The sequence below is a fragment of the Misgurnus anguillicaudatus genome, chromosome 7 (genome assembly GCF_027580225.2).
Source record: "Misgurnus anguillicaudatus chromosome 7, ASM2758022v2, whole genome shotgun sequence".
In the NCBI taxonomy this organism is placed as follows: Eukaryota; Metazoa; Chordata; class Actinopteri; order Cypriniformes; family Cobitidae; genus Misgurnus; species Misgurnus anguillicaudatus.
This window is the reverse complement of record NC_073343.2, coordinates 40,426,383-40,446,047: the sequence shown is the minus strand read 5'-3', so window position 1 is coordinate 40,446,047 and position 19,665 is coordinate 40,426,383. Positions and strand designations below refer to the sequence as shown.

Sequence of the window (19,665 nt, the reverse complement as noted above, 5' to 3'; positions counted from 1 at the left end):
ACTTACCAAGCTGCAGGTGAAGCAGCTCTTTGCACCTTCTCATAATTGGTCCTCATTTATGTCCAAGAGACTCAATAATAATCTTTTACATTCAATCCTTTAATCTTTCATATTTAAAAGCGTTTTTGTGCTGCTGCACATTCATGTACTATGTGATAAGCAAACCCGCGTTGTCCTCCCGTTTATAGGCGCATATTACTAATGCGCTCTTTAAATAACATAAAACATATTGCGCCATTGACTTTAGACTTTAGATCAGGTTTTTGTTGGTCAATGGCGTAGTCTATTTTAGTTGCCTCAAAATAACAACACGCCAACAATGCGCCTGAACACACCTCGTTTACAGACCAGAACACCCATGGGCGCAAAAGGGGGCGCAAATGCATTTGCTATTTAAACAACGTGGCGCTAAACGTGAAAATTATAATTGCGCAGGGTGGAAACTACCGAAAGACACTTAGAGAAGTGTTTAGTAGCTATTGGAGTTTACTTTTTGAAAAATCATATATCTTTCATGTGAATTATACTATCTGAATCCACTTGGCTTTTTGTGTTGCAGAAGTGTTACAGTGTAAAAGTGTTTAAAATAATGATTGAAATCTTTTCACCTTTTGTTTCGACTGCATTAAGCTCATCTTTAAATAACTCTCTTCTCCCTCCCAAATGTTAGCCAATGCAAATCTCAGCTTAGTCCATATTTACACAGTAAATTTTGAGGTTACATTCAGCAGATAAATGATCCATTTGTTGAAATATTCACTTTTGACATCCGACCGCAGAATTGATATAAAATGCCGTCTGTTTAAGTCCTTACAAATACAGACTTCATAAAATGAATTTTTGATGAATGACTGTGACACATGATGCCACAAACCACAAATCCTGCTGCAGGAAGAAATCGAATGGTTCAGTTTTGAATGTTTTGCCTTTTACGAAAGGAGATACATGAAGTCACATAAGTTACATAAAACATATATTTAGTTTAGCTAAACAGCAACTCTGCAAAAAACATATATAGTTAGTAATTCAGTACTATATAGTATTTTACTCAACATGCAATTATGCTTGACTTCAGTAATGGATAACTTAGGAATAAAAATTCCAGTTTGGTTTATGTTGCAGTTGCTGTAGCATAAAAACAGGCAACTTTAAAATAATTTTGTGATCAGAATAGACTGAATAAATAAATAAATGTGCCTCGGTTATTTTTTTTATTGAGATTTATACATCATCTGCAAGCTGAATACATTAGCTTTTTAATGATGTATGGTTTGTTAGGATAGGACAATATTTAGCCGAGATACAACTATTCGAAATAGAAAATCAAAATATTGAGAAAATCACCTTTAAAGTTGTCCAAATGAAGTCCTTAGCAACACATATTACTAATGATAAATTCATTTTTTATATATTTCTGGTAGGAAATTTACAAAATATCTTCATGGAACATAATCTTTACTTAAAATCCTAATGATTTTTGCATTAAAAAATCAAATAATTTTTTTTACTGTGCAATAATGTATTCACTGAAAAAAATTATTCATTGAATTTAATCCATTTTTTTTTTAAGGTAAGTGGTTGCAATCAATTTATTTAAGCTACATTTAAACAAAAAAAGATTAGTAAAGTAAAATAAAATATAAAACTTTTGTTTAAATGTAGCTTAAATAAATTGATTGCAACCACTTACCTTAAAAAAAATGATTAAATTCAATGAATCATTTTTTTCAGTGTTGTTAACTTTCTACAAATATACCTGTGTGACATAAGACTTTTTGTAAGGTTTTGTGGTCCAGAGTCACAAATGTGAATGTCCATTTCTAAAATCTGAACTGTAAGGTTTTTGAAGGAGCGCTGAGAGCGGAAAAGCGCCCGACGTCATTCGCAGCTTTCCATCGTCCAATCGAATGAGGGGAGATGCGGGCCTTACGTTGTGGTGAGGGAAGTTTACAGGTGCTTTGAAGAACCGGACTCCACTCGCTCACTCTCTCCTGCGTGTTTGTGCACCTCTCACCCTCAAACAAGGTCAGAGCAAGTGCCCTCTTTTTAAAGTTTCTGCTAATATGACAGTTAACAGCAAAAGAGCGCTCACGCTTCAATATTTGATTGACAAGACAGCTGACTCGGTGGTTGCTTAGCAATATGAAAAGCCGCGTCGCACTGCTCTTTTTTTAAAAAAGGCAGTGCGTCGCGCCTTGCGTTTGCAAGCGTTTAAAGCGCTTTTGGTGTGACTGAACCCTAATTCGGCTTAAAATATAATTTGATAAATAATACAGATCAAATACAGATACAGATCAAAGAGTAGAAGTGAAAAATATTTCAGGTGCCAACACTAGATCAAACGCAAACACGACATGATGACGTCACATATATGCTAATTAGCATGTGACGTAATCACCACCACAGTCTCCTCAAAATCCTGTGGGAAACACTGAAACGCTTTGGAAAAGGAGACGGGCCGACTACCAAAACACACTTATAGCCAATCAGCAGTAAGGAGCGTGTCTACTAACCGACATCCTTGCCGGGTTGCGTAAGTTTGGGGCGGGTCTTTTAAAAGAAGGTCCAGATTCTATTGGGGTAGGGGCGTGTTTGTTTAGGTGATTTCAAATATCAACATTGTCTTTCAAACATTGTGCACTCCGCCTTTAAAGGGGCCATGACTTGAAAATCTGACCCAATGCTTCTATCAACCTGTGAAAAAGATCAACCCAGTAACTTAGTTTTGGTAAACCATTCTCTACAAGCACATGAGAAAATAGGTCGTTGCAATTTGGCTCTCCTTATGATGTCATAAGGAGCTCTTATAATAATAATACAGCCCCTTAATCTGCACTATCCAATCACAGCACTGCCATTTAGTGCAAAGAAAAGGAGAGAGAGAAAATAATTCACAGCAAAATTAAGTTTCAATTGCAACAAACCGATCATTTGCATTTAAAAGGACACACCCAAAACGGCACATTTTTGCACACACCTACAAAGTGGCCATTTTAACATGCTATGGGTATTTTGAGCTAAAACTTCACATATGTGCTTTGGGGACACCAAAGATTTATTTGACATCTTAAAAAAGTCTTGTGCCATGGCCCCTTTAAACATTTCTGATAGAAGTTAAATTGGTTCATGTAATTTATTCTGCTGATGTTGTTATGCAATAATATCCGATAGTATTCATTTTATTCGAAACATGAGTGCCAAGTTGAATAAATGTGCTGAATTGCAACACATCAAGCAGAGTATTCAAGGCTTATCGATTAGACATGCAGTTTTCCTGCATTTTATTCATCATTTTTTTTAAATCAGTTGTGGGCCATAGGGAGCAGTTTCTTGACTCATCCTGGAGCTCGCAGATCTCTCGCACCCAAATTAGTTGGATCTGAGGAAATTGAGGCACTCATCCTGGTAGATTTGGAGGGTCATTTCTCCTCCCCTCTTAATACAAGAGGATCAGCGAATCGTGGCCCGATAGACGCCATCAAAGATGGATCCATCAGAGAGATCCGAGATGCAAGCGCTCGCTCATTTCCCACAGGCTCAATTCAATTATCACTGCGACTGCTCTGACTATGAGCTTTATGCCTATAAGACATGCACCCCGTCTCACAGATCCTATACTCTCTCCCTACTAGACATCTTCATCGTCTGAGAAACATAAAGTCTACCTGAAGAATTGTCAAGTAATGCCGGGAATTATGGTTTCATTTGAGGGGCTGCATAGTTATAGACCTTCATCCTGAAGTGACTTTGAATTCCCTAGACAGACATTTTACTTTTGATTAGTTCTTATTTTAATGATCTGAATGGAAGGACCAGTCTTAACTCATGCCCCGGCAGCCATTTTTTGAAAAGTTGCCCACCAGCATTTTGTGAAACTTTTTTGAAAATTACAAAAAAATGCCTTCCAGGAATATATACAAATAAAATGAAAGAACAGACTCTCTGCTTTCAAACAAACAAACAAAATGGGGAAAACCCGTTTCATCCTCCTATCTATCTTTTTTTCTCTGCTTATAAACTTTTAAATATGGGTATTTTTCTTAAAAAATATTTTTTTAGCAAAAATCTGAAATAATAGCATTTTTGTAAAAAAATTTAGTTAGAGATCAGATTCAGAACGATTATCAAAACATACACAGATTTTAATACCGTTTTGGCTTCAGTTTTTTCATAAATTGGGTAACATAAAAATTCATCGGGAACTCGTTTTTTTAATGCAAATGTTTTCTCTTAATTAACAAGATAACTGGTCAAAGGAGGGGAAAGAGTTAAGGAAAAAACATTCACATCATATACACATTTGGACTTAATCCAGGACATTTTGGAAATTTGCAGAAGTTTCCCATTAGTGATTATTTTTCGTACATTTTTTGATCAGTGATTTGTATAAAATTGTGAGATTTTTTTTGTCACTAATTAGTGAAATGTGACTAACTTTTCCAAGTGGGGTGAAATATTTTAGTTTGATAGATTTCGGGTTTGTTTGTTGAAAATACACAGCTTAAAAGTTTGTGCACACAACAAGCGCATATCTTTTAAAAATAATCTAATTTTAAAAACTATGGGTGTAAGAAAATATTGAAACGTCAGTATTGTGATATATTATTGGGCAATACTGTATCAATGATAAAAAGCAAGATTGTTTAATATTGTTTTTAAAAAATAAATGTATAAAAGATTCATGGCAGTTGGTTCGATTGGAGTTAACATCCCGACCACTAGATAGCATTCTACTTGTCTGTGAACTTAAACTGTGACAGGAAGTGCTAGCATAGGGGCGCGACAAAAACGTTTTTGCTAAGGTTTGCATATAGTGGTGTGTTCTCAATGACAGTTTTCCTAAAATGATATCCTATTATATTCTTAAAATGGGAAATAGCCAAATATATCATCTTGCTTTATAGTACCAAAATGTATCTCAACATATTGCATCGCAACCCCTGTATACGTATTGTGAGATTCTTGCTGATACACAATCTTATTAGAAACCTGTTTCATGCGTTTGCATGCAAACCAATAAACCGGGCATGCAGAAAACTGCATTTACACGGGATTTGGAGATTTGTCGGGTTTTTTGCAGGAAAGATTGTCACCGCCTGTAGTTCAGTATAGTCATTTATAAAGCAGGCGCGAAATCTGTCAAAACCGAGGCTGGCTCCAACAGGGAACCCATTCGCATAGACTCCCATGTTAAAAATCCCAGTTTGGCAGCAGAAAATATGTTTACTGCCTGGTACAAAAAGTGATTTTGGTCTATATAGTTAATTTTAAAGGGGACATATTATGAAAATCACCGTGCTGGACATTTTTAAAAAGATATATAGTTGGGTGCCCAGTGCTTCTATCAACCTAGAAAACATAAAAAAACAAACCAGCCACTGCTGTCGAGCTAAATGGGCGTGGGTTCATCAACAACCACCTTAGCTTTACCCACTTACCGCCTCTTTACCAATTTTCGCAAGTAAGGCGCGGTGACGCGATGCCAAGTTGGTGACTTCAAAAGAGCTCTTCAAAAACCTATGGGTGACGTCAAGGACACTACGTCCATAATTTTTACAGTCTTTCTTTGGTCAAAACCTATACCCTTGTATAATGTCGGCAGAACCTATAAATGTAACACAAGGTTTTAATTTTGCACTCTTTCTTTAAGACTTTTATGCGATATTTTATGCTTCCATTTGTAACGTTTATCTTTTACACACTGAGACATTGCGCACGTAAACAAAACTGTGAATGTTTGGAAAAATAAGTCGTACAAAGATGAATACCGTATTTTCTGGACTATAAGCCGCACCGGAGTATAAGATGCATCATTCAAAAATGCGTCATTACGAAGAAATGAGTATATATATAAGTCACAGCATTTATTTAGAAAATTATTTCACAAAATCCAAGCCGAAGAGCAGACATTTAAAGCCGCTCTATGCATTTTCTGCGTTTTTGTCAAACAGCGACCCCTAGAGTCGCTGGAGAATACTTGCAACTGTCGTAATTTCCCACTCTAGTACTCCGAAGATAATGACCAGGTAATTTTTCACAATTTCATACAAATATTAGGCTACTGCATAGTCTACTAAACTACAGATGATGGTAATAGGATAATAAGAAGTTTATTTCAAGTGTAGAATGCATATAATAATAAAGTACCGCGTTTGCTAGCTTATAGAGTTTTTACATGATTGCAGCTAAATCACAACTAAACATTACAAAATGCCATGACAAAGTTAATTGTGTATGTTGCATTACTTCATAACGTTGTTCGTTATAATGTCACTATACATGATTATTGCTATTTATCATAATAGTTTGCAAATTGTGCATGTTTACACCATTTACAACATCTAGGCTTATTTATGTCCTGATTATTATGTGAGATATTGACAACTGTTGTCATGATAATCGCATGACATACTACAAGCAAGCGCAACAACATACAACATAGACCGCAAACAGGTTTACAAATGAGAGATTTACTTACTAGTCCATCAACAAGATCGCCAGATCAGCATCCCATCCAGTGCTGTCTTTTAGCTCACGCCAACGAGTAAAAACCTGACCGAGTGGGACTCTTGTCCGGTCCCAAATCGTTTAGCCTCACGTCTCAAATTCTCGCGTGCAGTTGTTGTTATAGGCTTGATCGACTTCATTCGGCGCTGCAAGAACCTACAGCCGGATGACGTCAAAGTGCCGTCTTGTATGTGACGTCGTTGCGTAAAGCAAGTCGTGATTCTCGCGAGATTTGTCGGGGGCGGTTCTCTCAAGCTTACATTGGTGGTTTTGCTAGCGGCGTCCTCCCCGAGCTTCAACAGGAGGATGATTCGCCCTATTATGACTTTGTTTACCACTGAAATCACTTTGAAGCTGTTATATTACGGTAAAATAACTGCATAGTGTGTCTTTAATCTGGAAAGGCAAGTTATTCAACTAAACAATAGCTGACAGAATAGCAGGCCGAATAGATGTCTGTACGTTACAGTAATATTATCAGTTATTTAAACGATAAACCATAGCATACAGAACTTACCTGGAAGGTTGAATAGTCTAAATTAACCGAACAAGCCAACTAGCGTGAAGTTCGCATACTCGTCATTCCACATCACTGAATCCATTGAATTACATAAATACAGGAGCAGCATATGACTCTTGCGACTGGAGACGGTAATGTTGTCTCTTGCCTCATAAATGTCAAAATTAATTCATACTTACAAGGCACACCTGACTATAAGACGCAGCACCAGCCAAGTTATGAAAAAAAGCACGGCTTATAGACTGAAAAATACGGTACATAAAAAAAAATCGTTGTTCACAGTGAATTTCAGTGGAGCATGTTGGCTTTGTAAATATGAAAAACATATTATTTATAGTTGATATGTATTTTCATAGTATACGTTTTATGAAGTGTTTTTTTTTCTAATTGATTTATTTGACTCAGTCATGGTAAAACAGCAATACCATCTGCCATTATTTGTTTAAAAATGGGCAATACATGTAACCGGTTTCTATTGCGAATATCAGTCAATGAGTCAATAAAATCTTTTGATCCCAGAACAGTTGAAACCGTTCAGAGCTTCACGACAGCCCATGACAATCAAATTACGTGGCGGGTGGCCTGCGCCTGCGTGCTTTTACCCACCTCCCTTTAAAAAAAGATCTTATTTATCCATATCAGTTCCGCTCATGTCTGCCTTTTCGTTCCCAGGCACAAGCATGCTGTACAATTAAACCTGATTTAAGACTCTCTCCACTTTAATGTCCATATCAAAATTCATAAAGAATCGGTAAGACGAGAATCCTGAGCTCGTAGATTCGTGGGGATTTCGCACGAAGCTCGTTTAATCAGGATAACACTGTTATTAATATTCATAAAGCCAGCTGGAATACAAATGACAGCCTGAGGAATCTGGAAACTTCGCGTTTAAATGCAACTTAAAAAATTAATGGAATTTGGTTTATTTTACAGGGGAACGCCAAGCCCCCCCTTTCCGAGCGATTGAAATTGGGCTTAGACGTTTCTTTTTGAAGAATTCCATCTTCGACAGACATCAAAGGCGTTTTCAATGAATGCGATGCATGAATGGTCATTTAAAAGGATTTAAAGACATTACACTGCAATAATTGTACATGAATAATAAGTGGCCCGCCGAGGCAATTAGCTTAAAGTCTACAAGATGAGAAAATGAAGATCGTTGAGTGACAGCAAAGGACAAATTGAAATGAGAAAAGTTGGAAGGAAGGATAAAGTGGTTTTAAGTGGCAAACGCTGCTTTGTAAGAATTCTGGGCGTCTTTTGGGTTTGATTTATTACCAATTAATGTTTCATCATCGTGAGAGGATCTTTATGAATATTTAGTGTTATCTAAAGACATGGCGGCTAATACTATGCGTTTAATTGTTTCACACCTAGATGGTTTCACAAAAGTTGCATTTGTATAAATGCATGACCTTTTCCTTTGTGTTACGTAATACTTTTAAACATTTGAATATGATTTTATCCTAGTATTGTCGTGCAAACTAACTTTTAAATTAATGCCACCAATGATGAGTTCTCCATGTTGCTCTACACACTTTTGTTCGAATGTAGTTTTCAGTCTCACCCTATGAGCGCCAGGTCTAATAGCTCATTAATCTATCATGAAACTCCAGCAGATTATGTAGAAAATGTAGATGTGATGCAAATTCACCATCTGGAGCCGCAGCCAAACAGAATCGGGCCTCCTATTGCATTGCGCACAATTCAAACTTTCATTAAACCAGAACGAGCGCTTCTACGTTTTTCAATATCGGATTATTGGATGATATCAGTTTCATTACGTTTTTGGGTCTGATTCTCCCAGGAACTGGCGTCAATCAATGAATCGGGCCAAATTTATTTGGTGAAGCGAACTGTGTAATGCGTCTCGCTGGAAATTACGGGAACATCAAAAGGTCACGTCTGTATGCTTTACCTTGTTGCTTTCCCTTTCTGTCTTTCCAAAGCTGCTTTCTCTTGTTAGCGTTAAAGGATTACCAGGCATCTTGGGCGTAGCTACTATCTTAAGACTCTTTCTTCATCCTCATCTTCCTCTCCATCTCTGTGAAAGTGCGGCTTCTGCTCGGAGTCTATCATTGAGATTAATGGAGCCCTGCGGTTTTTGGCACAAAAAGCCAGTTGTCCGTTCACGCCTGACTGTGTCTGAGCTGAATAGCGTGTGAGGGTGTGTGAGCTGTGTGTGCTGGCTAACGGCGCAGGGATAACGTTCCACTGGCATCTGCCCCAGGGGTCACCCCACCCGCCGAGTCGCAACCTCCCAAGAGCGAGCACTCTTCTCACTTCTTTTAAAATTTATTCTCACCTCTTTTTCCTCTTTCTCAAATCATGCCCCCAGACCTTTAGATCCTTTTCCTGACCTCGGTTTCCTTTCCCATGAAATTGATCCTAATTTGTCCAATGGTTTAGTTATTTGCATATGGATCTCATGAAATTAAAAAACTTTTGTGGCAACTCTGTTCAGGTTGGGTCACACACACCAATGAAGAAAATACTAAATGCAAATAGGCTAATATATAATGTTATAAACTGAACATATTTCTACATAGTTGAGTATTATGTTTGGAGCATGAAATGTGGTACTGATAAAATATTGTATACACTGTCAAAAATAAGATCCTTGTAAAAAAAAATGCAGCATGAGGTTAAAACAACTTTCAACCTGTCCAATGAAATGCTTGCTAGGATAAAAAAGGGTCAATTTTTTCTCAACCACTTTCTTCTGCCTCGCAGTAGCAAGTAGCAAATCATTATTCATAGCTGTCGTATATGCTTTTGGCTATAAAAAAAGGAACAAGCTCTTGTACTGTATGTACTCTCCTAAAACAAAAAGTAAATAGATTTTATTGCATGGGATTTAAAGTACCGGTATACACCATTAAAAATAAAGGCGTTACAGGATACCTAAAACATTTTTGGCTGCATGGCTCTATAAAGAACCTTTAACATCTTTAAAGGTGCTGTGAATGTAAAACTGTATTTACCTAGGCATAGATTATCAATAAGACTTCTGTATATGGTAATGACATATCATGAGGAGGTAATAACTTCTTATGTAAACCTTGTGCATACAAAAGACTGCTGAAAAACAGGCCAATCTCAACATGACACCAACTGTAATGTTACAGTCGAAATGTACGCCCCAACATTAAAGGCGGGAGTCCACGATGTTTGAAAAACGGTTTGGAGAAGGAGACGGGCCGACTACCAAAACACACTTATAGCCAATCAAATCAAATCAAATGCCGGGTTGCGTATGTGTGGGGCGGGTCTATCAACAGAAGGTCCAGATTCTATTGGGGTAGGGGTGTGTTTGTTTAGGTGATTTCAAATATCAACAGTGGCTTTCAAACATCATGGACTCCGCCTTTAAATTACACATTAAATTAATTACAATGTTGTTAAAATGCTAAAAACAAAGTGTCACTGCTGAGTTAGCGCCGTGTGCTAGCTAATGCTATATGCTAGCATTTTGGCTGAAGTTCTACTATTGACGTTACAGTTACGCTTTGCAGGTCCATACTAAAAAACACAAACTTACCACTCAGAAATGTTTATTAACATTCTCCAAACAATTAATTATTCCTCAAATTCTGTATCTTCGTCTGATACAGGCTCAAATATAAGGTCTGTTTACACATACACAGAGCTACTAAAAGAAGCTGCTCTGAGAAACAGCCAATCAGAACAGAGCTTAACATTATTATTCATGACCCTTTCAAATAAATTATAAATAGACCATTTCATTCTAATGCTGCGTTCACACCAGCCGCGGAAGAGGCGTCAAACACGAGTGATTTCTATGTTAAGTCAATGTAAAGACGTGTTGATGCGCGTCTGGAGGTCTCGCAGAGAAAATGAGGCGTTTAGAAAAATGTGAACTTTGGCGGAAAAACGCGCCGCGTTAACCAATCACGAGCTTGCTCTAGTAGTGATGTGATTACAGAAAGCGAGCGGAGTGGCAGAAGCCCCTCCCATGACGTGAATTTTCGCGTGAATTTCTCGATAACTAGAATTTTACGCGTGAATGAAGCGAGTAAACCCAAATGTTCAAGCGGCAAACTAGATGTGGTAGATGCAAATTTGATGCCTCAAATGCGGCTGGTGTGAACCCACAGTAAAGGCAAAGGTTTTAACCCGTTAATTGGTGCTGTCCCGTGAGCGGGACACCTACGTTTATTTCAATATTTTCTATGTAAATGTTAATCTATCACGACAAACTATATATTGTTGGAAAGGTCTAAGAATGTAGTTTTCATATTTCAAAACCTTTTAGCAGTAATAATAATGCAGTAACTGTAATTTATTCATTTGTGACACAAGTATGCAGCAAATCTCAAAGCAAACCAGCACAAACCTCAGTTTTTTGACAATTTTATGTATTAAAAATTAAACTATATTGCATTTTTATTTATTACAAATAAATGCAAACTGCTTTAAAAAAAAATATATTTTCACCTCCAGACACTTCCCTAAAAACGTTGAAGTGTTTTCTTTAAAACAAAAAATTACCAAAATTAAAACCAAAATTAGGCTTCTAGACCAAAAAAAAGCCAGAGTTATATTAATTTAAAGGTGTATATCACCTTTTCACCAACCCCCCCACTCAAAAAGGGCTGCGCCAGTTAAAGGGTTAAATGGACATGTGATACTGGATATTCTCTGGATAATTTTTGCACTTAATAAAGCCACATACTTTCTATGTATCTATCTTAGAACAATTTAACATATTATTTCAATGCATTATTTGGCACCTTTAAGAACCTTTTTGTTTCACGTAAGCTTCTTATTGTGGATAAACACTATTAAACGGTAAGAAAGAAATGGTGCTTATTTTACTAAAGATTATTTGGGGAACCAGAAATCATTGCTGTGAATAACATTTTGTAACGTATTTATTTATAAGAGCGTCATCATGATTCTGTGTTCTGCAGCTCTGTAAAAGAATAATTTACCCCAAAATTACTCAATCTCGTGTTGTTACAAACCAGTATAAATTTCTTTGTTCTGATGAACACAAAGGAAGATATTTTTGAGGAATGTTTGTAACCAAACCAATCAGAAGCACCATTCACTTCCATAGTATTCTTTTTCCTACTAGAGAAGTAAATGGTGCTTCTGATCGGTTTTGTTACAAACATTCCTCAAAATATCTTTAATTTATAAATGTATGCCTGTTTGAAACAACTTGAGGATGAAAAAATGATGACAGAATTTCAATTTTTCTGTGAACTGTCCCTTTAAGGATTTTGCATTCTTCTACAGTTGACAGAACTGTGAATATTTGTTACTAAGCACTATAAAACTCTCACATGATAGATTTTTTTTTCGCTCAGAAGCTCCACCACCACTAGAGGGAAGCTTTCTACCATATCTCATAGCATCATTCATCCAGCAACAGGCTCCATATAGTCTGAATGTCAGCGCTCCTAATTGCCTCCTGTCTGTTTGTTGCTTGCTTATGAATTAGCTTCCGTTCACTAAACTAAATGATCCACCATTATTTAATTACACCTGAGTAGATGATGCTTTAATTGGCGATTCCCGACTAGGATCTGATATGACTTGAGCTGCATTAAATACCTGTTTACTTTTCCGATAGCTAAAAGCATTAAATCAATTGCATGGAGGGGATTACCAATTGTTAATTGCCGGCGTTCATTAGCCCTCCATAAACTGCGAGGTAAAGCGCCGGTACACAGTGGATGAGATCAAGTCTTAAAGCATAATTTCAGGCGGGCAAATTAAAAGCCGCCCGCCTTGTTTTGCTGCCTGTACTCCAGAGGTTATTAAAGATCGCTCTTCACCATGCACCCCGAGATCATATTGACAGGCTTTAATTAATACTAACCTTTCTACGTCTAATGGAAAAGGAGGCTGCATTTTTTCCGCACTGAAATTAATCATATCCCTTCTATATATTTCCAGCTAATCCCAAAGTCAATGAAGAACTGAAACAAAGGTTTCCGTCCCCCGTAAGGCACCATTGTTCAGAGACCACACCACAACTTGGGTAAAGATGCTTTCCTCTGCTCATTTTACACTGTTTGTCAATGGCTTTCTTCCACATGTTACAATTAAGGACGGTTTTTTAATATGTGCGAAATGTTTATCGGTGTACGTTGAGGGGCGATGATTACATCCTGTAATGATATCTTTGCACAGATATGTTTTCTAAATCCAAATCGGTGTTACAATGTTTAAAAATCAGCTGCTAGTTCAGTTTGTTCATCTTGAATCTGAATGCAATACGGGTGCAATTTTCGTGTGGAGATGGGACCTGATCCATGGTATATTCACTATTGTAAAACGATTCAACACCAACTTACCTTTTAAATGAATTTTTGGTTGTATTTTGACATTTTCAACATTTAAAAACAAAGAATGCATGGACAAAAAGTGTGCAAAAACCAATTGCATGCAAAAGCACTGAATTTACTGTTAAGACATTTTATTTGCCGTCTTTTTTACGGTATTCAAAAGAAAGATGTATTTGTACATATTGTCATTACATTGAGATTGCTGTGTTTGTTAGACGTAGATGTACAGTATAGCTACAAGTTGTCTACACGGTTCTCTTTGGGTGCGAACACTTGAAGGTCTTTGATATTTGTGTCATGTCCCGCCTTTATACAGCGCTTTAGAGAAAAAGCCGACAGCAAGTCCATCAAAGCGCTGTCATTGATGTACAGTTTGTCAATATCCTGTATCCTTTACCTGAGCGGGTCAGCCATAGCTTCACTTTTATTGCACCGCTGTTAGATATCGAGTAGATGTGACACATGACCAGAAAAAAGTTGATTTTATTTCTTTGTTTTGCACTCAGATCTTCTGAACAAGACTCATCTGTGTCTCCAAATCAAAGTTCATCAAAAGCCTTGGAGGAAAAAATCATACCGGGTAATGCAATAGAAACAAAGAAAATTGTCTTTTTAAATGGCAATCTCTGATCCTTATTTGTTTGATGCATAGATATTATATGTCTAAATGCTGTCCGACACAATGCATAAACATTTATTTACATGTGTAAATCGCCGTCCACCATAACAGAGACCTGCTGCATTATAACATCAGCTTGGCCGTAACGCTACGAAAGAGACGCTATTTAGATAGGCTGGTTGGAATGACAAAGAGAGATAAACAGAGTATTTACCAACCCTTCACCAAACGCTCCTGATATGCAAATTTATTCTGCCTCTGCTCAAATATACATTTGGGCTGTCGCAGAAACACTTGAATCTTTTTGCAGTGGGTTAAACAGCTCGTGTTTGGTTATTAGTGACTGACATTAGTAAAATGGCACATGACTCTCTATTGTGCTCTCTTTATCAGTAGCCAAGCGAAGAAATGGCCACACGAGTTTTCATTGTTGACCATTTTTTGCCCCGTTTAGCATCCTTTCATGAAGCTGAACAGGAAAAAATGCACTGCTGTAATTATATATATATAAATAAATATTTGTGCATTGTAATATTAAAACAAATTATTTCTCAAGGTGCCCTAACTTCCGCCAAAACTTTCGAAATGAAATCAAGATGGAAATCCAAAACTGGACATCTAACGCGTTGTGTTGGACTAACACAAGTCCACTGTTTGTGTGAATTTATTGAACATATTGTTGCGTGGTTAATTCAAATTTACACCCATGAATTTATAATGGCTCATCTTCTTATATTCAGAATATTGCCCTGCCCTGGTGCTCCTAAAGTTATGCCTGGCTTTTAAAACGAGAGACTTGGTTCCCATAGGAAATGGGACTTGCTAAGATTAAAAGCCCTGCTCACCCCATTTGTGAGTGAAATGGCGCTTTTAACGCATTCTCTGGGGCAGTTACCTTTGTGAGAGACACCCATAGAGAGAGATAAAATTAAAGAAGTAACCCAGGTTAGGGAACAATGTATCCAAAAGTCGCATATTTGCAGTGTGACAAAGGGCTTCTATAAGTGTGTTTGGCGTTATTATTCATGGTTTGAATTTGCTGTTTGCTCTGGTGTCTCTTACGGGGAATACTAATAACTGTCTCTAGCAATCCTGAGAGCCGAGCCCTAGCAACAAAGCCATAAGGCAGACCTCCCTGATCTCGACTTCAAAACCTGACCTTTCGCTAAATAATTGTGACTGCTAAGCCGACGCTTTTTGGACATCGCGGTCACAATCCTGCGTCTCGAGCATCAGATGCATTTATTAACACGGAGCGATTCACCTTGGGGTTTTTTTCAGCTTTTGATGCTACAGCAATTTAGGCAGCCAGTGTTGAATTGCATTGATGTTGAACTGATTTATGTATATTTTATAATACAGCCAGGCTGCTTTCATAGTGTAGCACTTGACCCTCTGCGTGCACTTCAGGTTGCTGTCTGTTTAATTTGCTTGGAGATGGTAAAGGTGAAATGTCATTTTGTTCGATGTTGTAAACATACTTTTTTGACTGCGCGTGCTTAACATACAAAGACAACAATGAATAAACCCTCCATATGTGTTTTTCTTTGAAAGGTATAACATTTTTTTGCATCTAAACACAGTGGCAAGAAAAAGTATGTAAACCTTTTGGAATTTCCTAGTTTTCGGAATAGATTTGGTACATAATGTGACTAAAAATAATAACACAATTCTGATCTTTCATGTCTTTATTGAGAACAACCAAAAAACCTCATAGTGCTTGCGAAAAAAGTATGTGAACCCTTGAGTTAATTACCTCAAGCTAATTGGAGTCAGGTTTTAGCACACCAAGAGTCTTGTTAGGTTAATACATTTGGAGGTGTGGACTACAGCTACTTTGACTGATAAAAACCCATAAAACTTTTGGAGTTTGCTGTGCACAAGAAGAGCACGCTTTGGTGATTCTCACGAAAACTTGGTTTTAAAAATGTCAAGCATGAAAATGTAAAAATTGCTTAAATTTACTTTTTTTCCCACCAGACATTGAAAAACAAAGTCTGGAGTAAATGGGAACATTAATTTAAAAACTTTTACTTATCATTTAACACTTTTTGTAACATAATTTAAAAAATTAGTCTTAAAAAATCTCATTACCGCAACAGTCAGAAAACATCAACACTGACATATTTTCAAAATGACATGACAAACCTGAAAGAACATAATTTGGAGATTCTGCACATGCATTTAAAATCAAAGTATTATGCTTCTATTAATTAAATTAACATTTAATAAGCATCTGTTGCGGTAATGATAATCAAAATGTCGTGTAAGCATTCTGACAAGACAATATTTCAAATTAACTGTAAAACAATGATCTTACCTGGTAGCCATCTTGAAGTAACTGGTCCATGTGCTTGGTCACTCAAAATCAAACTTTATTAAAATTCTGTATGTGTGCTTAAACTGTTCTCAAAAAGTGTTGCGGAGGATGAGAACATCAGGCATGGACACATCATTTCCCTAATTTTTCTTCATTATTGTTATACATGAATATTCAGTAAATATTTTTTCTGTCATCTAAAGTAGTCTAGCAAAACATCCATTTATTTTTTTCTTAATATTTTTGTGTTAATTTGATTAAATTACAACATAACGCATGTTCAAACACAGCCGGACACATTGCGGTAATGAGAATTTTAGCAGAAAATGAGATAAAATTTACAATTATAAATTCTTATGTTGAAATCACACATTGTGCACACATCTGATGCTTTTTAATGTTACTATATTACACATTTTAAAGCTAAAATCATTAGTGCCGTGGTGTTTCAATGGTTTCGTGAGAATCACCCGCTTATGTGAGACATGCCTCGCCAAAAAGAGCTTTAACAGGAGTTACGATCAAGAATTGTTGCTTTACATAAAGCTGGAAAGGGTAACCAAGTTATTTCAAAGACTTTAGAAATTCACCAGTCTACAGTTAGGTAAACAATCTACAAATGGAGACGCTTTGGGACTGTTGCTACTCTACCAAGAAATGGGCGCCCAGTCAAAATGACACCAAGAGTACAAAGAAGACTCATCAATGAGGTAAATAAACAACCCAGAATGACAGCCAAAGATTTGAAGGCATCATTGGAACTTGCTAACATCGCTGTTCATGAGTCTGCAATATGTAAAACACTGTACAAGCAGGGTATCCACGGCAGGACACCACCAAAGAAGCCACTGCTTACTAAAAGATCATTGCTGCATGCCTGATGTTTGCAAAAGAGCACATTGACACTCCACAGCGGTATTGGTTAAATGTTTTGTGGACTGATAAAACTAAGATTGAACTATTTGGGGAAAAACACACAGCGCTACATCTGGCATAGAAAGTACACGGCAAAACATCATCCCAACTGTAAAATATGGTGGACGAAACATCATGATTTGGGCCTGCTTTGCTGCACTTTGGGCCTGACCAGCTTGTAATCATTAAGGGAAAGATGAATTTCCAAGTATATCAGACAATTCTTCAGGATAATGTGAGGATGTCTGTATGTGAGCTGAAACTGGGTAGAAGGTGAGTGATGCAACAGGACAACGACCCAAAACACCAGAGCAAGTCCACAACAGAATGGCTTTAGAAAAACAAAATCCGCCTTTTGGAGTAGCAGAGCCCAGACATCAACCCAGTAGAGATGCTATGAATTGACTTGAAGAGGGCCATACACATGAGACGTCCAATGAAAATGATTGCGCTAAAGCAGTTCTGCCATGAAGAATGGGCTAAAATTTCTCCTCAACGATGTGCAGGTCTGATCCACAGCTATAGGAAGCGCCTGGTTGAGGTTATTGCTGCCAAGGGTAGGGTCCAATAGTTATCTAAGGGTTCACTTACTTTTTCTACTGCCATTTTGAATGTTGAATGAGTGTGTTCAATACAGACATGAAAGATCAGAATTTTTTGTGTATTTATTTTTAGACACATTATGTTCATCTAAGTTGTACCCTTGACTTAGAGCAGATCACATTGTATGACAAATTTATTCAGAAAACTATGAAATTTCAAAATGTTCACATACTTTTTCTTGCCACTGTATAACTCCAGTGCGCTCACGTTCGATTACTGTCTCGAAGGTCCTTTGCCGATCCTATACAACGATCTCCATCCAATGCTTTCTTGTTAAAACTATTCACTTCTATGTCAATAAAAGCGTCAAAGTCCCCAAAATATGACTAAGATAAAAAGAAAAGTATAACAATGTGGCTAAGTGGTGCTTTTAAAATGTGACACAGTAATGTTAATTTAAGCAATGACATGAGTGTGGGGTGGGGCTTTGTTTTTTCAACCAATTGCAGACCAGGAAATTTTTGTGATACCTGTATGAAAGTGGTATACCAGGGGTCTCCAACCTTTTTGTGAGCAAGGGCTACCACCATGGATAAAACTATCTGGAGGGCTACTTTTTAAATATAGTCTTCTCAACTTTTTATTTTATTTGTTGATATGTTTTATAATTGTTTAGCTTCTTTTTATGTTTTATCATTTTAATCTAATAAATAAAAAAGTAATAAATAAATATTAAAATGAAGGCTATTAATAGAATAGACTTCGTGCGGGCAACCTGGGCACCATTTTGGAGACCACTGCGGTATATTATAGCATTAATGCAATTAATGTTACTACTGTAGTTATGTGGAAATTGCATGCTTCATCTTTTTATGTAATGCAGTTATTTATTGTAATGCCCTCAGTATTCTGCATTACATTTTCTGCCTAAATTTTGTGCCATTCTTACCTTGGCTACAGAAATTAGCCCTTTCAAAAAACGGCTTTGATATAAGGACCATCACTTTTCGGTTTTGATCACACATGGTCCAGGGTACATCTAGGTTTCCCTATGGAACAGAACGTGTCGTCAGAAATGCTGCCAGATAGACAGGCCTGTGTGTTTGCCTCTTCGCCAGCGTCTCTGGCCATGAGCGCTACAGAAACATTGACAGAAGACCTTGTTTCCCTCTCCTGCCAGTCACTCGGCACAGACTGCCACATTCCCTCGTGAAAAACGTCCAGACCTAGTTTCCTTTTTAGGAAGCTGACGCAAACCATCCAACAGAGCTGCTTTTCAAACCATCAGACTGTATTCTTCCACTAGAAGAACTGAAGTCTTATGGTTGTGATGGTCTATCTTGTGTTTTTCTATCTTTAGTCTCTTTTTGAGATGTTTAACTATTGTCTCGTATCTCAGTTGAAATGAACATTATGTCAGTGTTTATTCAACCCGAAGCTCAACTTTACAAACTGCAAAGGTCTGAATCTCAGGAAATGCAAATACCTAAAAAGTATACCTTAAATGCACTATATTGCCCTGTCTTAAATGGCACCCTGAACACTTCGGTCTTCCTACAATTCTGCACTTTTGTGACGTAACGCTTTGACTGTCAGGAAGAAGTCTGCTGCGAAGCTTGCACAGGTGTGGGATCAGGAGAAGTGTGCATCAAGGGTGCATATCAACCGAAAGTGGGCATCCATGAGTAGGGCTGTCACAATGATTAAATAATCACCTCACCGCGATTGTTAGAACTCATCGCAATGATTTCAGATCACCGCAATGATTGCACATCTCTCTAAAAAACACAAGGGGGAGCTGCAGCGCCTGTATAAATGAGACATTATCAGATTACTGTTTTGTGTATTAATATTTACTGCCAGGTAAACATTGCAAAATATTTAATTTAATTTAATTAATTACAAACATGAAAATTATTTA

General features: G+C 37.2%; 1 protein-coding gene across 1 annotated transcript in view; it reads left to right on the top strand.

The window, feature by feature from the left end:
* mipol1 (mirror-image polydactyly 1) overlaps nt 1-19,665 on the top strand; it is a 99,055-nt gene that overhangs the window by 17,518 nt on the left and 61,872 nt on the right. The window contains exons 3-4 of the mRNA XM_055172443.2: nt 12,956-13,040; nt 13,854-13,927. Coding sequence (XP_055028418.2) covers nt 12,956-13,040; nt 13,854-13,927 — 159 coding nt within the window. The remainder of the gene's footprint in view (nt 1-12,955; nt 13,041-13,853; nt 13,928-19,665) is intronic.